Here is a 27,159-nt window from a genome sequence, read left to right as displayed (position 1 = left end):
AGAACAACCCCATCCAGTCTAGCCACATACCCGAAAGTGCAATATATCACTAAAATTTTCCACATACTGTAGCAAATACTAAGTTGGCTATGAGATAGGTGGATACAGTATTCACAACCGTAACAGTTCTCTATGTCAAGTTCTTCATTTCTTTCCACGAAGCAAGAAGATGCTCAAAGAATATCTGGCAATCGTACTACAATTGAAATTATATTCTTATTCACCCCTCATCTATTTATAAGTTCTCTCGAGTTTTATCATACGTTCGGTAGTAATTTGTTGCACAGCTACTTTCCTGGTGAAATATAACTTCAGTTTCGAGTTTGTCTTGTCATATGTAGAATCGTGTGCCATATTAACTTAAAATTTACCTGGAGATAATCACCCCACGGGATTTAGGAGTGTCTAAGCATCAGAAAGCAACATCGTCTCTGAACTCGAATTATGAATACCTAATTTCTCATTATTTTACTGTCAATAAAAATGCCAGCATGTTCGATTGTGGTAATTTTCGTAACATTTTTCGTGTGTTCACGAACTTTTCTTCCAATTTGTATATCCGGTGCCTCATGAAATGGATTGGGCTTGGGACATCTAGAAGTACTTCATGTTTGAAGTCTGATAACATGTGTGGCCTGTGGCGTCTCTTTTGGTATGTAACAGTGTACGATTAGGCCTGTTTAACGCCCTCAACGATCTCGTATAATCAGTTTATGACTCCCAGTAATTCGACCTCCCTTATCCTGTTCTATCATAAAGCTGCAGATACAGATGTTTCGTAGTACGTGAGCCCCATTTCACTGGCCGATAGGAGACGTTACGACAATGAATAAAGTTCACGTACGAACAAGCATGTGTTGCATTATTTGATCTTGTGTTTTAGTTACAATTAGGGCTGGGATTTCTACGTAAATACATATTTGTTTTTTCATTAGCTGTAGTTAAAAGTTTGTCATATCTTTACGAATTACGATATTTGGAGTGATTTCAGACATATTTTATTTTCTATATTTTTCCGTACTTCCAGCTTCAGTACATATCTTTACATATCTGCGGAAATCTCACACATATTTACATAATTTAACGTTTTATAAATATCTTCCATATTTTATGGTTTCAAAGTTATTTTTCCCAGAAAATAATTTAACATTTATTTTACTAGCATCAATAATTTGAAGCTTAAATGTGGTATTTATGTCAAATACGGAAAGAAAGTTCTGCTCTATGCACGTGTTTTTCTTGTTTTCTGTCTTTGGCCTTGTCACACAACCCACTGTGACCCATATCCAAAAGGTTAAACTCTTGTTCTGTGACATTAATTTAAATTCGTATTTTTGTCACTCATGTTTAAGTAATGCATCTTACTGTACAAGTAAGATACAATATAATATATATATTGAACCCTTGAACTTACCATTCCATCGTTGGTCGTCTGTCTCGGCTACTTCGGTAGAGCAATGTCGATTCTCGGATCTTGGAGTCGTTTCGGGTTTTTTTCTGTCACTTCATGGACCAGTCGATAAGGTTCAGAGGAGAGCATAACTACTTCAAATGAGGAGCAAAACTGTACTTACTAAAATGTTATTCAATGAAATCACGATAATTAATTTTACCATAATAGGCAAGAAAGAAATAATAAATTTGTCACAACATGTTATAATGCAGTCACAATGCATAACGTGTGTGGTAAAAGTCTCTTGAAATTATTTATATTATTGTCTTCCAAAGAATGAAACCGCAATGTCATATTTGTAGACAGCAAAACCAGAAATAGAATTAAAAACCTGAAAATCGGGCAACATTGATCCAAACGATAACTGAGAATTAACCCACACGATCCGTGGAAAATCTGACCTTCAGCCAGTAGAATTCCAGATTTGCATTTAATTAAGGTTATCACCAGTCGACTATCCCCTCGGATATTGGAATATCCTTAATATCCTTGGGTCCTTAATCGAACCAGACTGTCTATCAATTCCTTTGGATAGGTTGCGAAATTTTACTTGAAAGCATGGTGTTTATTATAAGTTAACAGCAATTATCACAGCCAAAGATAAAATTCCACCATGTGTTGTCATCTCGTGACACCCTTAAGTTGCAGAGGAATCCCGATGCTGAAACATGCATCACCCCAAACAGAAGTTCAGAATGAATCAACAACACTTGACCCAAGGGGATCTCAAGGGGATCTTACATTATATCGTCCTGAAGGAACAAAACTGTGAAGTGCAGGGTAACTTAATTCATTATGCGTTCAGAAGAACCGCGAAACACTGAAGTTAAGTAAAAGTGCTAAATCACTCGGAAAGTTTTCTTACTAAACCAACTTTCAGGTTAGGAAACAGTTACGTCGTTAAATTCGTTGAAATACAAGTCCACAATATAAAACAAACAACATGAAATCTTTCCAGTTCTGCGTAACTAGAACTACAATTACAGATCTTTCTATCTACACTTGTCCCCTTAAACGAAGCTACAAGTGATCGGTAGATCAATGTCTCCCATAAACAATGTGAATAACGTAAAATGAAAATAAAATATAATAGCTGACGAATCGAAACAGCATTCATAGTGTACATCCTACAAGAAGAAACTAAATGTCAACACACGGCACCATCAAAACATACCGTACATCCGAGCAACAAATCTTAAAGTAAAGAAAAAGAAACAAATAGAAACGAAAGTTCATTGAACTTGAACGCAAGCGGCTAAGTAGTAGTAGGGATCAGTCTCCATTAGCCAGATTTCCACGAGGCAACCCTTACATTTATGTCGCTACTTACGCAACGCTATTAGGGGAGCACCTTCCAGCTAGTTAAAATTATACCGAAACATGGCCTAAATAGTATCTGCTAATATCTTGTGTATCTGTATCCACTACTGCAGACACAAACATCGTTCAAGTCGATTCGCAAAAATTCCTACCTATGACTTGGCTATGTACAGACGGCGTCCTAATGCTGCCGTTGAGTCAACGTTACAGTGTTTACTCACGTCTAACGATAATTATAACACACGCGGCATCCTAAATATATCGTTGAGCCAACGCTATGGTATCTACATATCACTCATACTGCCGGGCGAAATCGAGACTTTAACACAATGTCCAGATATTCAAATCTGATCCTAGTAGAAATTCTAACACATTAAGTGAAATTCGCTACAGAAATGAACTCGAATCTGGAAATATTACTATTTCCTACGATAAAGCGTGAAATCGAAATTAAACAACAGGCTTGAATAGCTTAATCTATTACTCATTGCAATTTAAACACATGCTGTGAAATTCGCTAAATAAAAGTAAACTCAAATATCGCTTGATATTACTTAATATCACTTAAAACAACCATCACAACCATCGCGATATTCACTGCATAACTCGAGTGTAGGCTCCAAATGACCTGCAATGTCAACACTCCAAACATGTATCATCGTGAACTGTCCGTTTAAGTAGATTCTCATCAACAGACTAAATTCTCAATCTAATAAAATTCATTCTCTCATTCGCAATGTTTCCAATCCGCGATGTTTTCGTCTCGTAAAGATATAGAATAAAATTCAATTTACAATAATTAAGTATTATCTTGACCGTGTGTAAGAATGTATTTTGTTCGTGAGTTCGGCTATCACCAAATGCACTTCGCTGGTATCAAAGAATAGTCACATCGACTTAACTGCCGTTAACTACGGTCTTACATAAAATCATAATCATAGGAGAACATCAAATTGTACTTAAAATGCGCTTTATAACGCACTCACTTGGATTTGACAAGCCTTTTTTTCAATCGTTCTGGATCGCTACAGTACATCGCTCCTCTTATACAGCCTGTATCAGAAATATTACACCATGTCACAAAAATATCTCGCCATCGAACTACAGGGCCTCTTATCCTCGGAATCCTGCTTATTACATATCACTCATAAAATACAGGCTTACTCTGCCTTGAACTTCTTCTTAATTATTCTCATGATATCACTGCGGCGATACCCGAGTTTGCAATGGAGGCAGAAAATAATGAAAGAAAGAACGCATTAATCCACGTCATTTTTTATGTTCATTGTGTACGTATTTTGACCGGATACAGGAAAGAGTTAAATTTTAAGAAGTGCTTTAGAAACATTTCTAATATAATACGAGTTAAGGTGGATAAGCTGAGGTTTGTGTTGCTTGGGTTTATCTGATAAACTCACCAATAATCCAGTCATGCATACCGGGTTATTTACCTGAAGGAGTACTTTACATCTATTTCGTTGATACATTTACGTGGTTGTTGTACTTTAATTTTGGATAGTAAATAACCATGTCCTCACCCAAAATGAAACTCCCTTGCCATTTAGAGGCTAGCTATTATCATCGGACGCCTGAAAAGTTTTAAATATTATTTTCAGAAATTCAGTGAACAGGGAAAGTTGCACAACACTACAACACTGTGCAAAATCAAGCTGTAAACTTGTTGAATTATGCAAGTATATGACTTTTTGCTGAATGAATAACATGAATTTTACTTTTGTAAATTGAAATACTGCCATTCCCATCCTAGAGATTGTAAATCGTAGCTTGTACGCTTAACCGTGTATCTTTATAAACTGTAACACAAAGATTGTAACGTGTTAGTTTTCTTTGAATGTGTAAATATAAGAAAATAAAACTGACTGTTTTTATCAAGCGATTATAGCGGGATGTTTTAAATACTCAGTACCCCAGTCAGCATTTCACTGAGAAGTGGAGGAGAGTTTCGTAATCACAATCGAACGTCACTTCTCCCTTCCCTGCAAAGTGTATTCGCTCTCTCGCTTCAATGTGACATATGCTTGCTACGTAAGCTGCACTGGGCTAACCTCAACGGGCGCCCTGGTATATAGCTTAATGTGAAGTTCGATGTTTGTTATTGCATGGAAAATAGGTTAATGATATTACCAAGGTTTACCAGATATATCAGAAATGCATATTTATCAATCATCAGATTCGCTTTAATTAGGGAGGAAATTGACAGCCATAAACTTCTGTATTCACGTGGGTTACATTCAAAGACGCTATGCCAGCGTACTTAATAATAATATGATGTTGGTATCACCATATTAATGTCATTATCTTACGACCAAAATTTTAATAATTTTCTTCCAAATATAGAAAATCCATCTAGTAGCAGGCTAGAGAAAATTACAGAAGTTCCTTGTACTTTAAGCCAGAAACAGGTTCCAGGAAGGACATTCAAGGAATTCTTAATGAACACCGGGAGTGTGTATGTGAGAATTTAGAGAAGGCAGAAGTATTCAGTAAACGGTACGTAATGATTGTTGGTTACAAGGATAATGTCCATATAGAGGAGGTGACTAATACTAACGAAGTATTTAAATTTACCTACGATAAAAAAAGCTATTTAGAATAACATACATAAGTAGAAAACTAGAAAATCAGATGGAATTGATAAGATTGATACTAAAGGCAGTGGGTTGGGATATGTTTTAGCACCATATCTGAAGCAATTATTTGATTACAATTTGCATGAAGGAGCTATACCAAATGAATGGAGAGCAGCTATATTAGCCTCTGTGTATAAAGGATAGGTGATAAACATAAATCAGATAATTACAGCCCAGTCAGCTTGACATGTGTTGCATGTAAGTGTTTAGAAAGCATTATTTCTGATTAGAGTAGACATGTTTGCGGAATTACTAACTGGTTTGATAAAAGGCAGTTTGGGTTTAAGAGAAGTTATTCCACCGAAGCTCAGCTTGTGGGATTCCAGCAAAACATACCAGATATTTCAGATTTAATAGTTCAAATGAACTGTATCCCTATTGACGTTTCATAGAGTAGATCATGGGAAGCTAACAAAACTGAGTGCAATTGGATTAGTCAAACGAGTGACTGAATGAATGGCTATATTTCTATAAAACAGAAATCAGATACTTATAATAGGTGAAGCATTATCTGATCTTGTAATCGTTAAAAGGAAAATTCCTCAAGGCAGTATTATTGGACCTTTATGTTTTCTTATATACAGGGTCTCTCTTATAAACCCAGACCGTCCAGCGGCGTTTTTACTCTTCCATACCTAAGCAGCTGTACGGGAAGCGCGCGGTTAGTTCTTGACCTTGTAAGGAGTGTGCACGTGTTCATCAGTAGCCAGTCTGAACCTCAGCTGTTAACTTGGTGAGACAGTTATCATTGCAACACCGTATTTTCGTATGTAAAAGTTATTTTAAGTACGAGTCGGCTCGATGTGTACGCGATGCATTTCTTCAGCAATTTCCTGGTGGAGTGCCACCTTCATGAGCACAGATTAAAGTAATCTATATAAATAAAATTGTAGGGGGGTCCGCTGTCTGTAATTTCTTTTGTTTTGCCAATTTTTCAGATATTTATCCGTTTTAGGTCAACTCAAGACCGAATCGGTGGTTTTTACGTTTCGTGTCTGTTTGTTTGTCTGTTTTTTAATTTATTTGGCTTTTTGGTCCATCGACCATACAGCCAGCAAAAAACATTACAAATTCACAAGTCACACAGTAATATATATACATATGACAGACACAGGAATGAAATGACATAAATGGCAGACAGAAAAATCGCCTGAAAGTCTCTTTCGCTTCACAAACTCCTGGATGTTCTGAAATTTACATTTTTTTAAACAGGACTAAAATCAATATAAATGTCTGGTAAAATAAGAGCGGTCAAAAAGATACAAATTATATATTTAAAACGCTATATTTGAGAAATTGTGCTGAAGTCACTTACATTCTCTGTTTGATAGGAGAAAGAAAAACTGGCACGCTGGTTAGAGACAGTCTCCTTCACACACATATGCCTTGGATATTCTGACACTCACAGTTCATGATTTACACTTTTTTTTCTGAACATGACGAAAAACCATTACAAATTTTTGATTAAGAGAGGTAAAAATAAAAATTAAAAGGACACTAATTAGATATTTAGATCACTATTTTTGAGAAATTCGGCTAAAATCGCATATACTCTCTGGTTGGCAGAAGCAAGAAGAGCTGGCACACTGGTTGGAAATGGAGTTCCAATTTTAATCCATTTTGAGAGCATTACTGTTCGTGCAGCACTGTACTTTGAACAAACAAATACAACGTGGTTCAAATCTGCGACACACGGAGGGTCATACTCACACGTGGGAGAGTCCAACACTTTTATACGGTAGAGATGGTCGGCGTAACATCCGTGTCCGAGTCGCATGCGTATGAGGGATGTGATGTGACGTCTGGCCAGTTTGATGCTATCGAACCATGGTTTGTTAGGGATATTAGCTTGAAGTGCGGCATAATATCGTCCTTTGTGCAGATCCTGTGTATTCCATTCCGTTGACCATTTTCTTTGAGCTTTCATACGGATAATGGGGAGAAAGTCTGTATAAGGGAGTTGGATGGCTCGTAAGTTGGTTGCAGTTGTACTTTGTTTAGCGAGGAGGTCTACTGTTTCATTGTGTTCGATACCAGCATGTCCCTTTATCCATAGAAAGTGAACTGTTATTCCTCGGAGTTCTGCGTTTCTTACTAATTGCAGAATGTCAAGGATGTACTTATTAGTCTTTGTGGTCTAGTCAGGTTGTTTTAAACGTTGTAATACGCTGAAGCAGTCTGTTAGGATGAGAATTTTCTGGAATTGTTGTGAGGTACCATAAATTATAGCTGCTTGAATTGCTAGCATTTCCGCTGTGTAGATGGAAGTTGGCTCTGGTAGGGACCGTTGTTCAGTAACTGCTGTTAATGGGCAATAGTAAGCATATCCTACTCCTTCTGAAGTTTTGGAGCCGTCTGTGTAGATGCATGTGAACTCTGACCAAGCTGTTTGTAAGAGTACCTTGAGTGAAGTGTTCATATTCGTCCCTGCAGTCACTGTATCAGATATAGAGAAAGTGTTCGGTGGTGAGGATATGAGCTCATAGTCGTAGCAAAAGGCAGGTACTGAGGCGCCCTTGAGCACAAGGGGGAAAATATACCGTAGTTCATGGTAGCTCGTCACCAGCAGTGGAGTGCGACAATTTCGTAAGTGCTCATATGAATTTATTAATCTACTGAGGGTATGTACTTTAGTAGAAAGTGGATGGTTGATCTGGGTAGCTCGGCGTAGGAAGAATATATCTGATAGCATCTGTCGTCTGATTGAAAGTGGCATTTCGATGGCTTCGACTAAGAGAGCGTTCGTGGGTGAAGAGTTCATAGCTCCTAAACAGAGCCTGATCGCCCGATACTGAAGGACATCAAGTTTGCGAAGAACATATTTTGGTGCGTTGCCGAAGAAAACGCTTCCGTAATCCAGGACCGGTCGAAGAAGGGCACGATAGAGTGTTAACATAGTGGACGGGTCTGCTCCCCACCACGTGCTAGTAACAGCTCGAAGAACATTGAGCACACGTCCGAATTTTGTTGTTACGTGGTTGATATGTCGACTCCAAGTCAGACGCCTGTCTAGATACAGACCCAATAATTTTGCTGTTGTCTGAAGAGGAAATGAATATGGACCGAGTCGAATGAAAGTTGATGCAATTGACTGTTGTTTCCTGGTAAATACTACCACTGAAGATTTAGCTTCCGAGAGACTGAATCCATTTTGAAATGTCCATGTGGAGAGAGCCTTTGCTGCATCGTCAAGCCATAATCGTGTGACCCAGAAGCAGGATGAGGACGCGTAGAGGCAGATATCGTCTGCATACTGGAGGATCTTAATGTTTGGTTGGAATATGGTGTCTAGGTCGGCCGTATACAGAGCGTATAGTAACGGACTAAGGATGGCACCTTGTGGTAAGCCTTTCGTTACTATTCATGGTCCGTAGAGTGAGTTGTCACGTCGACGGATATATATCGTACGTCGTTGAAATAAGGCATGAATCCCACGAAGATAAACTTCGGGCAGACCCAGTCTGTGCATTTTGCGAACAAGAATTGTTATAATGACGCTATCGTAGGCTCCTGATATGTCTAAGAATAAAGCTGTAAGGAATCCTTGTTTAAGAAAGGTCATCTCGATATCTGTTGTGAGGAGACTTAAATTATCTAGTGTGCTTCTTGATTTACGAAATCCATATTGAGAGGTAGATAAGATGTTGTTGTGTTCTAACCACCACTCTAATCTAAATTTTAATAGCCTTTCAAAGGTCTTACAGACGCAAGATGACAAAGCTATCGCTCGATAGGAAGCAGCTTCCTCTGGATCCTTCTCTGGTTTCAAGATCGGTACAATGATCTGTGTAGTCCAGTCATTAGGGAAAATACTTTGCGACCAGAACTCCATAAAAAGTTGTAATAGAATAATCTTAGCATTTAATGGAAGGTGGGCTATCATGGCGTATTGGATTTGGTCAATTCCTGGAGCAGTATTGGATGTATTTTTAAGGGCTGCTGTAAGTTCTCGAAAGGTGAAAGGCTGCAGGAGAATACGGTGTGGCATTTGTGAAGAGCTTGTAGGTGGGAATTCCGGGTCATCAAATGATGTTGTAGGTGGGGCTATGGAATCGGCAAAGTCATCGATCCAGCAGCGCAGTGGTTTTGGGAAGGTTCGTTTCCTCTTAAATCTGTTTATCATGGACCATACCTCGGGGAGCGGTGTTTCTTTATTCATCTTCTCACAATATCCCTTCCAACTAGTTTGTCTGTTTGTCTGTCTGTTTGTCTGTTCCACCATCACGTCGAAACGGCTCGATAGATCTCAACCAAACTTCATATTTAGAGTATACTTATCCCAGGAAAGGTTTCGATAAGCATATCGTTTTAAAATCTTTGAATACACGGGGAGTTTATAGGAAAACCAGAATGGTTTTTCCACCATCACGTCGAAACGGCTGGATAGATCTCAACCAAACTTCATATTTAGAGTATACTAATCCCGGGAAAGGTTTCGATATGCATATCGTTTTAAAATCTTTGAATAGACGGGGTGTTTATAGGAAAACCAGAATGGTTTTTCCACCATCACGTCCAAACGGCTGGATAGATCACAACCAAACTTCATATTTAGAGTACACTCATCCCGGGGAAGGTTCCGATATGCATATCATTTTAAAATCTTTGAATAGACGGGGGGGTTATAGAAAAACCTGAATGGTTTTTCCACCATCACTTCGAAACGGCTGGATAGATCTCAACCAAACTTCATATTTAGAGTATGCTCATCCCGGGGAAGGTGTCGATATGCATATTATTTTAAAATCTTTGAATAGACGGGGGGTTTATAGGAAAACCGGGATGGTTTTCCTCCATTTTCTCTTATACTATTGATTTTCTGTAAACTTAGTTTACCGTACGTGAAACGTCTCTTCATTACAAACAACTTTCGTTATGTTCATAATTTACCTTACTCTTCACATGACGGAGAAATTTACAATTTTCCGCTGGTATCATGCTCTGCATTGAGTGACCGACAGACCGACAACGAACCTACAGGTTACCATGGCAACGTCTCTGACTGCATGCCAGCAGGGAAGTAACGTATTGCCATTTTCATCATGCTTTTAAATTCGTGGTTGTTCCTTGCGTAGAAGGCAGGGGAGTCGTCAATCGGCCTATCTGCGGGATATTGGCGGAATATCGTTGGAGTTTACAACCGCCCTCAAATAGATTAAGTAATAACACCATTAGTCATCTTCTTATTATTTGTTTACCTAAGAATCACTGGACCTAAATTTCTCCTCTGTTACCGCTTTATTATATCCATAACTCACACTAGCATAATTTATTGAGGGGCATTTGATTTTCCAATACATTCAATTGGCATTTACATATTTGTCGTTATCCGGCTGTCCTCATTTATAATCCATTTTCTATTACTTTCAACTTTCTTAACTGTATTATTTTCTTCCTTAATTACGCCGTATGTACGCGAGTGCTACAAACTACTGGATGTATTTCCACCAAGACTCATATTAAGAATACACCTGCCCTTGATAAGTTTTAGGGCAAATATTGTTTCTAAATCCCTGAACTGACTGGGGGTTTATACGAAACCGAAACAGTGATTTTGCACTTCCACAAAATATACACAACCATCGTTAATTTAAATCTACCTGCCTTGGTAGAAATTAATTTCTAAACCTTTTTCCTCATGTGCATCATTTCGATACGAGGATTAATAAAGGAGATATCATTTGCGGACCGTTTTTCTGTACAAGTCCCATCGGACTTAACTCACGAGCGGGTGCGTGTAAAGCGTATTCCTTACAACTTGAAAACTACTGAAGACATTCGAACCAAAATTTATATTTAGCATCCACCTGTCCAAAGGTAGGTTTTAAACGTAAATAACATTTCATGTTCCGGAATGGACTGGCGGTTTATAGGGAACCGAAATGGTGATTTTACTCTTCCACAATATATAGGCTACAGAACAAGACCAACCTGACTGGAAATCGACCAAACGTGATGGAATTCCACCTCTAAACCTTTTTTTCATGTGCATTTTTTCGTCAGGAGGATTAATAAGGGAGATATCATGAATGGTCAGTTTTTGCAGGTTAAGTCCAGCGGACATAGCCCAAAAGGTGTTTTACATGGAGCAGATTCCTTATCTATATAAATCAAATTGTAACGAGTGTGTGCCTCTACACTGACTATTTTGGCGAAATTTTCCTACAGCTTTCCGTTTAAGGGGTAATAATGACCATCTCCATAATTTTTTGTTTAGATTCCTGAAAGTCCTAATTTTAACCCGCCTCGCCCAAAATCCAGATTGCGGCATAATCTGCCAGAAGAAAAAGAAGATAATTGAAATTTGACAAAATTATACGTTTTAGCCTGTAACGAACGGAAAACATCCTAGATCATTAAATTTTTCACTTTTTATCCCCGAAGAATATCGAAATATGCAGGCAATTTTAATGATGGTGCAGACCTTCGGAAATTCCTATCACATAACAGATTGCACAATCTCCGTTCAATTTGGAATGATCTACAACCTTGGTCTTATGACTTTTTGCCGTATCTGTATCCCTTTTACGTTTGATTTTTCTCTATTAATCGATGTTAAGTCCATTTGGAATTTTCACATGCATAATGCATACTATCAATTACTTATATGAAATACAGAATCATCAAACTCTTCACGAAAATTGGCCCACCCAGTAGCCATATGTGAGCCAAATACTATGTATGTAGCTGTCACATAATTATCCGAAAAGTAATGTAATGTGAGATAATCTTACAAAACCTTTATCCTGTTCCACGTTTCTAACTCAATCTGACCCAAGAATAGATGACATATCATAGGACAAGCCATTTAGGCCACTAAATCCGGCGTGTCTTATGGTATAATCCTTTGTCGATATGACGTACGTTTAGTAGCAGTTTATCTGTAAATGAAGGTCTTCAATATTGTAAACACGCATATACTTTCGTATGTCGATCTATATATATTCACTGATGTCGATTTGTAGCGATCGAGAAAGGGTGGGTCTGCTATTGTAATCAGTACTCCCCACACCGACTTTGAATGGCAGTAGGAAAGGGTTCCTTCTCCAACTCCTGTGTAACGGTCATTAGTAAGGAAGGCCTACAATTGTAATGAATAGTTCCCTTCTCGATTTGTCTTGCAGAAGGCAAGTGAGCATGCAGTTTTGTTTAAAACTCCCCTACCCGATTGTGTTTGGCAGTAGTCAAGGGTGCCCGCCATTATAAAGAAATGTCCTGATCTAAAATGTGACTGGCATTAGGCATAGTGGCCTGCTGTTTTGATGGAAACCCACCAACTTGGTGTGACTGGCAGTAAGCTGGCTGGCAGTAGGAAAATGGGCCTGGCATTATAATGATAACTGCACAACTCAATTTCGAGTGATAGTAGGGTAATTGCCTGCCATTATAATAGAAACTCCTCAACTGTAATCTGTCTGGAAATAGGAAAGGGGTGCTGCCATTTTAACGAAAACTCCCCAAATCGATTCTGTCCGCGTAGTAGGCAATGGGGCCTGCAATTATAATGTAAACTTCCCAACTCGATTGTGAATGGCAGTAGGCTAGTGAGCCTGCCGTTATATCACAAATCCGTAACAAACACTTTACATTGGAAACAACGTACGGGGACCTCTCCATGCTCTTTCTCGGATAACGCTAAGAGACATGCAATTTTAAAACAATCTTATTTACTGCATGTACACTATTTACTTCGATATTCGAATACAATGTAGAATACCGTAGCGAAGCACGGGTACATTCGCTAGTTTATCTATATAAATAAAATTGTAGGGGGTCCGCTGTCTGTAATTTCTTTTGTTTAGCCAATTTTTCAGATATTTATCCGTTTTAGGTCAACTCAAGACCGAATCGGTGGTTTTTACGTTTCGTGTCTGTTTCTTTGTCTGTTTGTCTGTCTGTTTGTCTGTTCCACCATCACGTCGAAAAGGCTCGATAGATCTCAACCAAACTTCATATTTAGAGTATACTAATCCCGGGGAAGGTTTCGATATGCATATCATTTTAAAATCTTTGAATACACGGGGGGTTTATAGGAAAACCAGAATTGTTTTTCCACCATCACGTCGAAACGGCTGGATAGATCTCAACCAAACTTCATATTTAGAGTATACTCATCCCAGGGAAGATTTCGATATGCATATCATTTTACAATCTTTGAATACACCGGAAGTTTATAGGAAAACCAGAATGGTTTTTCCACTATCACGTCGAAACGGCTGGATAGATCTCAACCAAACTTCATATTTAGAGTATACTCATCCCAGGGAAGATTTCAATATGCATATCATTTTACAATCTTTGAATACACGGGGAGTTTATAGGAAAACCAGAATGGTTTTTTCACTATCACGTCGAAACGGCTGGATAGATCTCAACCAAACTTCATATTTAGAGTATACTCATACCGGGGAAGGTTTCAATATGCATATTATTTTAAAGTCTTTGAAGAGACGGGGGTTTATAGGAAAACCAGAATGGTTTTCCTCCATTTTCTCTTATACTATTGATTTTCTGTAAACTCCGTTTACCGTACGTAAAACGTCTCTTCATTACAAACAACTTTCGTTATGTTCATAATTTACCTTACTCTTCACATGACGGAGAAATTTACAAATTTCCTCTGGTATCATGTTATGCATTGAGTGACCGACAGACCGACAACGAACCTACAGGTTACCATGGCAACGTCTCTGACTGCATGCCAGCAGGGAAGTAACGTATTGCCATTTTCCTCATCATGCTTTTAAATTCGTCGTTGTTCCTTGGGTAGAAGGCAAGAGAGGCGTCAATCGGCCTATCTGCGGGATATTGGCGGAATATCGTTGGATGTTATAACCGCCCTCAAATAGATTAAGTAATAACACCATTAGTCATCTTCTTATTATTTGTTTACCTAATAATCACTGGACCTAAATTTCTCCTCTGTTACCGCTTTATTATATCCATAACTCACACTAGCATAATTTATTGAGGGGCATTTGATTTTCCAATACATTCAATTGGCATTTACATATTTGTCGTTATCCGGCTGTCCTCATTTATAATCCATTTTCTATTACTTTCAACTTTCTTAACTGTATTATTTTCTTCCTTAATTACGCCGTATGTACGCGAGTGCTACAAACTACTGGATGTATTTCCACCAAGACTCATATTAAGAATACACCTGCCCTTGATAGGTTTTAGGGCAAATATTGTTTCTAAATCCCTGAACTGACTGGGGGTTTATACGAAACCGAAACAGTGATTTTGCACTTCCACAAAATATACACAACCATCGTTAATTTAAATCTACCTGCCTTGGTAGAAATTAATTTCTAAACCTTTTTCCTCATGTGCATCATTTCGATACGAGGATTAATAAAGGAGATATCATTTGCGGACCGTTTTTCTGTACAAGTCCCATCGGACTTAACTCACGAGCGGGTGCGTGTAAAGCGTATTCCTTACAACTTGAAAACTACTGAAGACATTCGAACCAAAATTTATATTTAGCATCCACCTGTCCAAAGGTAGGTTTTAAACGTAAATAACATTTCATGTTCCGGAATGGACTGGCGGTTTATAGGGAACCGAAATGGTGATTTTACTCTTCCACAATATATAGGCTACAGAACAAGACCAACCTGACTGGAAATCGACCAAACGTGATGGAATTCCACCTCTAAACCTTTTTTTCATGTGCATTTTTTCGTCAGGAGGATTAATAAGGGAGATATCATGAATGGTCAGTTTTGCAGGTTAAGTCCAGCGGACATAGCCCAAAAGGTGTTTTACATGGAGCAGATTCCTTATCTATATAAATCAAATTGTAACGAGTGTGTGCCTCTACACTGACTATTTTGGCGAAATTTTCCTACAGCTTTCCGTTTAAGGGGTAATAATGACCATCTCCATAATTTTTGGTTTAGATTCCTGAAAGTCCTAATTTTTACCCGCCTCGCCCAAAATCCAGATTGCGGCATAATCTGCCAGAAGAAAAAGAAGATAATTGAAATTTGACAAAATTATACGTTTTAGCCTGTAACGAACGGAAAACATCAAAGATCATTACATTTTTCACTTTTTATCCCCGAAGAATATCGAAATATGCAGGCAATTTTAATGATGGTGCAGACCTTCGGAAATTCCTATCACATAACAGATTGCACAATCTCCGTTCAATTTGGAATGATCTACAACCTTGGTCTTATGACTTTTTGCCGTATCTGTATCCCTTTTACGTTTGATTTTTCTCTATTAATCGATGTTAAGTCCATTTGGAATTTTCACATGCATAATGCATACTATCAATTACTTATATGAAATACAGAATCATCAAACTCTTCACGAAAATTGGCCCACCCAGTAGCCATATGTGAGCCAAATACTATGTATGTAGCTGTCACATAATTATCCGAAAAGTAATGTAATGTGAGATAATCTTACAAAACCTTTATCCTGTTCCACGTTTCTAACTCAATCTGACCCAAGAATAGATGACATATCATAGGACAAGCCATTTAGGCCACTAAATCCGGCGTGTCTTATGGTATAATCCTTTGTCGATATGACGTACGTTTAGTAGCAGTTTATCTGTAAATGAAGGTCTTCAATATTGTAAACACGCATATACTTTCGTATGTCGATCTATATATATTCACTGATGTCGATTTGTAGCGATCGAGAAAGGGTGGGTCTGCTATTGTAATCAGTACTCCCCACACCGACTTTGAATGGCAGTAGGAAAGGGTTCCTTCTCCAACTCCTGTGTAACGGTCATTAGTAAGGAAGGCCTACAATTGTAATGAATAGTTCCCTTCTCGATTTGTCTTGCAGAAGGCAAGTGAGCATGCAGTTTTGTTTAAAACTCCCCTACCCGATTGTGTTTGGCAGTAGTCAAGGGTGCCCGCCATTATAAAGAAATGTCCTGATCTAAAATGTGACTGGCATTAGGCATAGTGGCCTGCTGTTTTGATGGAAACCCACCAACTTGGTGTGACTGGCAGTAAGCTGGCTGGCAGTAGGAAAATGGGCCTGGCATTATAATGATAACTGCACAACTCAATTTCGAGTGATAGTAGGGTAATTGCCTGCCATTATAATAGAAACTCCTCAACTGTAATCTGTCTGGAAATAGGAAAGGGGTGCTGCCATTTTAACGAAAACTCCCCAAATCGATTCTGTCCGCGTAGTAGGCAATGGGGCCTGCAATTATAATGTAAACTTCCCAACTCGATTGTGAATGGCAGTAGGCTAGTGAGCCTGCCGTTATATCACAAATCCGTAACAAACACTTTACATTGGAAACAACGTACGGGGACCTCTCCATGCTCTTTCTCGGATAACGCTAAGAGACGTGCAATTTTAAAACAATCTTATTTACTGCATGTACACTATTTACTTCGATATTCGAATACAATGTAGAATACCGTAGCGAAGCACGGGTACATTCGCTAGTTTATCTATATAAATAAAATTGTAGGGGGTCCGCTGTCTGTAATTTCTTTTGTTTAGCCAATTTTTCAGATATTTATCCGTTTTAGGTCAACTCAAGACCGAATCGGTGGTTTTTACGTTTCGTGTCTGTTTCTTTGTCTGTTTGTCTGTCTGTTTGTCTGTTCCACCATCACGTCGAAAAGGCTCGATAGATCTCAACCAAACTTCATATTTAGAGTATACTAATCCCGGGGAAGGTTTCGATATGCATATCATTTTAAAATCTTTGAATACACGGGGGGTTTATAGGAAAACCAGAATTGTTTTTCCACCATCACGTCGAAACGGCTGGATAGATCTCAACCAAACTTCATATTTAGAGTATACTCATCCCAGGGAAGATTTCGATATGCATATCATTTTACAATCTTTGAATACACCGGAAGTTTATAGGAAAACCAGAATGGTTTTTCCACTATCACGTCGAAACGGCTGGATAGATCTCAACCAAACTTCATATTTAGAGTATACTCATCCCAGGGAAGATTTCAATATGCATATCATTTTACAATCTTTGAATACACGGGGAGTTTATAGGAAAACCAGAATGGTTTTTTCACTATCACGTCGAAACGGCTGGATAGATCTCAACCAAACTTCATATTTAGAGTATACTCATACCGGGGAAGGTTTCAATATGCATATTATTTTAAAGTCTTTGAAGAGACGGGGGTTTATAGGAAAACCAGAATGGTTTTCCTCCATTTTCTCTTATACTATTGATTTTCTGTAAACTCCGTTTACCGTACGTAAAACGTCTCTTCATTACAAACAACTTTCGTTATGTTCATAATTTACCTTACTCTTCACATGACGGAGAAATTTACAAATTTCCTCTGGTATCATGTTATGCATTGAGTGACCGACAGACCGACAACGAACCTACAGGTTACCATGGCAACGTCTCTGACTGCATGCCAGCAGGGAAGTAACGTATTGCCATTTTCCTCATCATGCTTTTAAATTCGTCGTTGTTCCTTGGGTAGAAGGCAAGAGAGGCGTCAATCGGCCTATCTGCGGGATATTGGCGGAATATCGTTGGATGTTATAACCGCCCTCAAATAGATTAAGTAATAACACCATTAGTCATCTTCTTATTATTTGTTTACCTAATAATCACTGGACCTAAATTTCTCCTCTGTTACCGCTTTATTATATCCATAACTCACACTAGCATAATTTATTGAGGGGCATTTGATTTTCCAATACATTCAATTGGCATTTACATATTTGTCGTTATCCGGCTGTCCTCATTTATAATCCATTTTCTATTACTTTCAACTTTCTTAACTGTATTATTTTCTTCCTTAATTACGCCGTATGTACGCGAGTGCTACAAACTACTGGATGTATTTCCACCAAGACTCATATTAAGAATACACCTGCCCTTGATAGGTTTTAGGGCAAATATTGTTTCTAAATCCCTGAACTGACTGGGGGTTTATACGAAACCGAAACAGTGATTTTGCACTTCCACAAAATATACACAACCATCGTTAATTTAAATCTACCTGCCTTGGTAGAAATTAATTTCTAAACCTTTTTCCTCATGTGCATCATTTCGATACGAGGATTAATAAAGGAGATATCATTTGCGGACCGTTTTTCTGTACAAGTCCCATCGGACTTAACTCACGAGCGGGTGCGTGTAAAGCGTATTCCTTACAACTTGAAAACTACTGAAGACATTCGAACCAAAATTTATATTTAGCATCCACCTGTCCAAAGGTAGGTTTTAAACGTAAATAACATTTCATGTTCCGGAATGGACTGGCGGTTTATAGGGAACCGAAATGGTGATTTTACTCTTCCACAATATATAGGCTACAGAACAAGACCAACCTGACTGGAAATCGACCAAACGTGATGGAATTCCACCTCTAAACCTTTTTTTCATGTGCATTTTTTCGTCAGGAGGATTAATAAGGGAGATATCATGAATGGTCAGTTTTGCAGGTTAAGTCCAGCGGACATAGCCCAAAAGGTGTTTTACATGGAGCAGATTCCTTATCTATATAAATCAAATTGTAACGAGTGTGTGCCTCTACACTGACTATTTTGGCGAAATTTTCCTACAGCTTTCCGTTTAAGGGGTAATAATGACCATCTCCATAATTTTTGGTTTAGATTCCTGAAAGTCCTAATTTTTACCCGCCTCGCCCAAAATCCAGATTGCGGCATAATCTGCCAGAAGAAAAAGAAGATAATTGAAATTTGACAAAATTATACGTTTTAGCCTGTAACGAACGGAAAACATCAAAGATCATTACATTTTTCACTTTTTATCCCCGAAGAATATCGAAATATGCAGGCAATTTTAATGATGGTGCAGACCTTCGGAAATTCCTATCACATAACAGATTGCACAATCTCCGTTCAATTTGGAATGATCTACAACCTTGGTCTTATGACTTTTTGCCGTATCTGTATCCCTTTTACGTTTGATTTTTCTCTATTAGTCGATGTTAAGTCAATTTGGAATTTTCACATGCATAATTCATACTTTCGATTACTTATATGAAATACAGAATCATCAAACTCTTCACGAAAATTGGCCCACCCAGTAGCCATATGTGAGCCAAATACTATGTATGTAGCTGTCACATAATTATCCGAAAAGTAATGTAATGTGAGATAATCTTACAAAAACGTTACCCTGTTCCACGTTTCTAACTCAGTCTGACCCAAGACCAGCCATTTAGGTCACTAAATCCGGCGTGTCTTATGGTATAATCCTTTGTCGATATGACGTACGTTTAGTAGCAGTTTATCGGTAAATGAAGGTCTTCAATATTGTAAACACGCATATACTTTCGTATGTCGATCTATATATATTCACTGATGTCGATTTGTAGCAATCGAGAAAGGGTGGGTCTGCTATTGTAATCAGTACACCCCACACCGACTTTGACTGGCAGTATGAAAGGTTTCCTTCTCCAACTCCTGTGTAACTGTCATTAGTAAGGAAGGCCTACAATTGTAATGAATAGTTCACTTCTCGATTTGACTTGCAGAAGGCAAGTGAGCATGCAGTTTTGTTTAAAACTCCCCTACCCGATTGTGTTTGGCAGTAGGCAAGGGTGCCCGCCATTATAAAGAAATGTCCTGATCTAAAATGTGACTGGCATTAGGCATAGTGGCCTGCTATTTTGATGGAAACTCACCAACTTGGTGTGACTGGCAGTAAGCTGGCTGGCAGTAGGAAAATGGGCCTGGCATTATAATGATAACTGCACAACTCAATTTCGAGTGATAGTAGGGTAATTGCCTGCCATTATAATAAAAACTCAACTGTAATCTGTCTGGAAGTAGGAAAGGGGGGCTGCCATTTTAACGAAAACTCCCCAAATCGATTCTGTCCGCGTAGTAGGCAATGGGGCCTGCAATTATAATGTAAACTTCCCAACTAGATTGTGAATGGCAGTAGGCAAGTGAGCCTGCCGTTATATCACAAATCCGTAACAAACACTTTACATTGGAAACAACGTACGGGGACCTCTCCATGCTCTTTCTCGGATAACGCTACGAGACATGCAATTTTAAAACAATCGTATTTACTGCATGTACACTATTTACTTCGATATTCGAATACAATGTAGAATACCGTAGCGAAACACGGGTACATTCGCTAGTTGTAAATAAATTTGAAACTATTCGCTCAGCGCACAATGAAAAACATGCGCGCACACGAACAGTTTAAACAGAGGAAAAGCTAGATGACATTTGTGTGAATCTTGAACGGTCACCGACTAAATCACTCACAAAATGAGCACAAGTATGGGTTTAGGTTTCTTCTGCACACAGAGCTACAAAGTTGTTACGTATGAAACCGAACATGTTTACACGGACCGAATGTTTATAACCTGCTGATCCAGACACAAGAGTGAGATACTGTGAGTGGTATCTTGTATCACTGAATGATTGTTTATTCGACCCACAGCTTCTCTCGGTCTGAGTGTATAAGAGAGACCCTGCATATATGATATTAGTAAAGAACTAGAAAATTATAGTAAATAAAGCTTTTTGAGAATGATAGTATGCCGTATAGAGTAATAAATAAGTTAAGAGTTTGTGAGCGACTGCAAAACGATCTGGACAACGTTGTAAGATGAATGCCAAGTAATGATGATAAACGGGGTGAAAAGTCAGGTTGTGAGTTTCATAAATAGGAAAGACCCTCTCAGTTTTAATTGCTACGTTGGTGGGGTGAAATTTCCTCATGGGGTCATTGTAAGTATGTAGGTATTAATGTATGGGAATATATTCAATGGGGTAATCTCATAAACGGAATTGTCAATAAAGGTCATAGATTTCTTCTCATGGTTAAGGTTTTTTTTAGTATTTGTTGTAAGGATGTAAAGGAGAGAGCATATAAGTCTCCGGTAAGATCACGATTAGAGTATGGTTCCAGTGTACGGGACCCTCACCAGGATTACTTGATTCGAGAACTGAAAAACATCTAAAGAAAATCAGCCCGATATGTTCTGAGTGATTTCCGACATAAGTACAGCGTTACGAGAAATGTTACAAAGCTTGGACTGGGCAGAATTGGGAGTAAAGAGACGATCTGCTCGACGACGCGGTGTGCTCCTAGCTGCCATTAAAGAGATGGCGTGGAATGACGGTAGCAGACGAATAAGTTCGAGTGGTGGTTTTAAAAAGTAGGAGATAAGGTTAGAATTCAAAGATGAACAATTGGGGCAAACATTCGTTTATAAGAAGAGGAGGTAGAGGTTGGAATAATTTTACAAGGGAGATGTTCGATAAATTTCCAAATTCTTTGAAATTATTTGAGATAAGTCTAGGCAAACAACTTTTTTTTTGCCAGGGGCTTTACGTCGCACCGACACAGATAGGTCTTATGGCGACGATGGGATAGGAAAGGCCTAGGAGTTGGAAGGAAGCGGCCGTGGCCTTAATTAAGGTACAGCCCCAGCATTTGCCTGGTGTGAAAATGGGAAACCACGGAAAACCATCTTCAGGGCTGCCGATAGTGGGATTCGAACCTACTATCTCCCGGATGCAAGCTCACAGCCGCGCGCCTCTACGCGCATGGCCAACTCGCCCGGTAGGCAAACAACTGATAGGGAATCTGCCACTTGGGTGACTGCCCTAAATGCAGATCAGCGGTGATTGAATTAGACAGTCGGCTGTCCTGATAATGGCTTTCTCTGGTTTCACATTTTCACTTTCAGGCAAATGCCGCAACAATTCCTACTCACAGACCACTGCCGATTCCTTTCACCTCTTTACCCAATTTTATTTACTATCATTCATTTCAGCTTCAATAACTCCTCGACTGAGTTTGGCGTCAGGGAAGGCGTCTGGCCGTAAAATACATGCCATATAATTTCATCTTACCTCATCCCCGACGCTGTATCAGGAAACGAGACTAAGAGGTGGATATATATACATACATTGTAATACAGTGAGAAGTCAGTATACGCAAATAAATGGCAGAGAAAGGAGTAAAACAGTATTTTAAGAAACCCATTCTTTTATCATCAACACTGTGTAAGGCCCTTGAAACTTTATTTGTCCGTTAGACGAAAATAGAATTCTGAGTATATTCAATTATCAAAGAGAGTTGACAAATCAGTTTTTCATTTTAAAAAATACTGAAATGCCTTGTTCATGTGAAACGTGTCTTATTATTTCATTGTGTATGTTGGCAGGTACCAGAGAGGATCCGCGCAATGAATGCAAGTGTGAAACTTCTCTTGATCGTGCGGGAGCCCGTCACTCGTGCGATCTCTGACTACACGCAGTTGCGTAGCCATGCAGCCACTGCCTCGTCATCCGTGGCCTCACAGATCCAACAACAGCAACATCAGCAACAAGTTCTCCAGTCGCAGCGAAGTTTTGAGCAGCTCGCAGTCCGTGCTGACGGCTCAGTAAACCTTGGATACCGGCCGCTGGCGATTTCCCTCTACCACACCTTCCTGCATCGGTGGTTGGAGGTGTTTCCTCGCCCTCAGCTGCTGGTAGTCAATGGTGACCAGTTGATAGCAGATCCCGTGCCGCAGCTACGCCGGATTGAGCGTTTCCTGGGACTTGAACCGCGCATTGGTAGGCACAATTTCTACTTCAACCACACGAAGGGCTTCTTCTGCCTGAGGAATGAAACAGCAGATAAATGTCTGCGAGAAAGTAAAGGACGCAGGCATCCTAGAGTTGATCCTGGAGTCGTGGCTAAGTTGAGAAGGTTCTTTAGTGAGCATAACCAGAGGTTTTATGATCTGGTAGGCGAGGATCTCGGCTGGCCGGAAGAGTGAGGCTACCATGCTCATCACGCATAATCTAAAGCACAACACACAGACAGGCCGGCCAAGAAACACGCACCGTTGGGGGTCAGGTTCCAAAGCAGATAGGCTTGTTTTAAGTCTCTCGAACGATGCAGCTGGCTTCACCTTTGGTAAGCTAGAACATCCGAGAAAACAGCTCTGTCCAGATAACGAAAGTATAGATGGTCAAGTAAGTTAACGCAATTATCTTTATATATTGAGTTACAATATCAGAAATTATCAGAATCGACACATATCAGTTCAGTAGTAATGCGTTGTACAATTTCCCATTTTAACCATTTATTCGTAGTTGTAGGTACAAGTCAGTCGTGACCATCGTGGGGCAATGATATAGCAAATCAGCTGATCGGAATGTTCTGCAAGAAGGTGGATGTAGGCTGAATAAGGGGCCATGCTGCAGTATGCGTTGTTCTAGAAAAGAAACGCACTCTTTCAGAAATATGTGATATTTTAGTCAATATAGAAACTGAGGGCCTGTACGAAGTTCACATATCGTTAGGAACCTGACCCCAAACTCCGGATCACATTGGTCCTTGACTTAAAGTACGTTTAATATAAATATATTTTTATAATCCATATTGGAGGTTGTTAATGATTGTTAAAGGTAATCTATTATATTATCTAAATAAGAGAATGAGGACCTCCGCGGACCAAATATTCACTGAGATAACATGAGCCAACCAATGAATTATAAAGTTCAATGCTGCCTTCAGGACAAATTTTTCTCTACCTTCTATGGATAATTAAGGTTATCAACAACATTTCAGTTTTGTTTACATTTATTTTATAGACAAGTTCTTCAGATGATATACAGTTAATTCATTAATAATGAATTAGATTATTGACTAAGTTACTACAAGAAATGTAAAATTCGACAATCATTGATATACTCTCAAACAGTAGCCTACATGATTGACTGGGATATAGCAGGACATGAGAACGCAATCCAATGTTCGAATATTCTGCAAGTGGGATGAGTAACCATTTGAGAGTAATTGATATGACACAGCATTTCCCATCCATTCTGCGTGATAGTAGGTTTTTTATGCTTTCCCTACGAGAAATCCTTGTGAATACCTTCTCTAGGCTTTATACAAAATATCAATATTGAACACCGCTCAGTTTGCTTATACAGTAGCATGTGCATAGCACGGGTATGATAGCTGAGCGACACCGTCATTGATTTCACACCAAGCTGATCATTCGTGCGGATTTTTTAAAAACGTTCCCGTCCCTGTAGTTCAGATTTTACGCAAAACTGGAGTTCCCGTGGCTGTGATAACAACCAACAGTCATAAAAACAAGCTAGGATGCTTTTTGGCTTTTAATGTCACTTCAGAATTCTCAAAAACAAGTGTCGGTAACTTAATGGATCTATAAAATCCTTGTTCTGATGTTCCATAAGATGACAGAAATTCACACAGTACCGATACCTAAAATATGGTATAAATGATAAGAAAACTAAAGCTAAATCGGACTTACAAAGTCCAATTTTTCTATGGTTCAGTAAATTGCTATTTCTACAAACCAAATTTAAAATAAGATTCAACGCGCAAGTTGACTGCGTGGTACGGGCTACGTAGCTGTTAGGCTGCATTCAGAAGATGTTGGGTTCGAACCCCACCATCGGCAGCTCTTAAAATATTTTTCCGTGGCCTCCTACATTTGCACCAGACAATTAAGGCCATGACAACTTCCTTCCCAATCCTAGCTTTTCCTATTCCATCGTCACCGAAAACTATCTGAGTTAGCGTGTCATTAAACTACTAATAAAACATAGTAAAAGACCCCTTGGTTACTTATCAACAGCGAACTTTAATGCTACAACCGTTAATGCACGAGCACTAGGTAGTAGTATCGTTATGCTACGGTCATATTGATAAATCCGGTAAATGTGGGCAATCACCAGTTACTTCCCATAATAACAGATTTTGTGAATATGATCGAGTGTTCGTGAGTCCGCAAAATTATGACCTTAATCTATTTTAAGTGCACGGCTCAGGACAGTCTCCACCACTTGAACGATCAAGTTACAGTGCCATACATCCTTAAAGACCGATACTGTTCTAGAAGAGATCTATGAACATTTGTCCCAGCAAGAGTTCCCACGGCTACATGCACAGGCATGCCGACGTGCTGCAATGTTTGGCTCAACGTATGTTTGATAGGAAATATTTTCAATAATGAATATTAATAAGTCTAAAAGAAGATCATGCATGTCAGATGCAGTTTTAGAAGGTATATTACGCGTTAAATCAGCGCAAAACATTTATTCCAATATTACTAAACTGGTAGTCTCTACTTTAGACAGATGAAGAAAATTGTGTTAATTTTGGTTGGGTTATATGAGATATAAAAACTAATACACTTAATTGTGGTAAATTACAAACGTAGAATTTGTTTTGAATTTGTGAGAAAACTCATTTCCGTTTATATACTTCTACAAATAATTTCTCTGGTTTAAATTCCTAAAACAAGTTTTTATGATTTTGTGAGATAAGAATAATTAACTTTTATATTTTAAAATGATAATACTTCACTTTATTTTTGATTTAGTGGTTTAAATACAGTTTACATTTATAGTTTGATATAAAAATTGTGTTTGTTCATAAATGTGTTAAAATCGGGAATATCGAATTTCTTTTTGACGTTGGAGACAAAAAATATTCTTTTAAATTAATAATCACTCACGCTTGTTTAAATGTTTAAAATATTTCATTTTAGTTTATTTTTAAAAGTCATTTAAGTTCACTTTATGACTTAACTTCACATTGTCATCCAACTTCATAATGCCGTACCGTTTCAGTCTTTATAATCCTCAGGTTTCTTTCTCCAGCAGTTTTGGATATTACATCATATACTTAATCAAATGCTGGTGTCTTTCGTTACTCATAATCCCACAAAAGTTCCGCTTATTCGCGTACTTTACATCAAAATCATCTTCCATTGTGTTTAAACAATACAACACTTCCGCGCTTAGTTAGACCTTACACTGGTTATAAAATAATGCCATACAGACGAGAGAGGTAACTAGAATAGGTTTCTATGGTGTTTGATAGTGGGATCTGTTGTATGTGTATCAAGGCAAGCGTATCCACGTCCAGTCTGTGTGAATGCTGGGTTTCTTCCTAATGTTCGTAAGTTATGTACCCCAAGTCCAGCCCCAGATAATTATGGATGAGCTCGGTTGTACAGGTAACACATCCATACAGTTTATCACACCGGATTCACACACACACAAAGGACTTAGTGGATTACGACGGTGATTTCCCTAACCACCCAATAAGTAGTCAGCAAATTAATATTAATTACACAGCCCTCTATGAAAATGACGTGTGCAAATATCTGTTCTTCACAAATATTTGCTTGAAATATCATATTTTATTTGCTGATGCAATGTGTGCCGTGCATGCGCGGCCTGTAGCTGGACTGCAGTATGAATGATCTGTGGGGCGGTCGATGTAGTACGCGCTAACCGCAGCCACCACGCCACTCGTGTTCAGCTTAATACTCGGGATTTGTTAACATGAATATCCTCTAACAACTGAGCATTTCTACGGGGTAAAATCCAATTCACACTCGAATATTGTTGGAAACTTCGTTGAAACCTATATTTTCAAGTAATCCCATTCTGCAGAACAGAACTATTACTCCAATTGCATCATTATCATTAAATAGTAGGCTGTTTTACATGGGATAGGACAGCACTAGGACTGGTACGGTAGCGACTGTGGCCTCAATTAAGGAAAAGACAAGAATGTGCCTGGTGTGAAAATATGAAACCGCGGAAAACCACCTAAAAGGCTGCCGATAGTGGATTTCGAACCCACTATTTCCCGAATGCAAGCTCACAGCTACGTGACTCAAACGGCGTAGTCAACTCACTCGTGTTAGAAGTAAATCCAATAATCATCATTATTCACATTTTCTTGCTTTTGAAGGAGAGAACGCT

The 27,159-nt window shown here is 38.7% G+C and overlaps 1 protein-coding gene across 1 annotated transcript in view; it reads left to right on the top strand.

The window, feature by feature from the left end:
* The window catches only part of Hs3st-A (Heparan sulfate 3-O sulfotransferase-A), a 99,844-nt gene extending 76,667 nt beyond the window's left edge, over window positions 1-23,177 (top strand). The window contains exon 3 of the mRNA XM_067139557.2: window positions 22,578-23,177. Within this exon, the coding sequence (XP_066995658.1) occupies window positions 22,578-23,177 (600 nt within the window). The remainder of the gene's footprint in view (window positions 1-22,577) is intronic.
* The last annotated feature ends 3,982 nt before the right edge of the window (window positions 23,178-27,159 follow it).

The sequence above is a fragment of the Anabrus simplex genome, chromosome 2 (genome assembly GCF_040414725.1).
Source record: "Anabrus simplex isolate iqAnaSimp1 chromosome 2, ASM4041472v1, whole genome shotgun sequence".
NCBI lineage: Eukaryota > Metazoa > Arthropoda > Insecta > Orthoptera > Tettigoniidae > Anabrus > Anabrus simplex.
The sequence above is the reverse complement of the archived record's forward strand: the minus strand, read 5'-3'. Positions and strand labels throughout refer to the sequence as shown.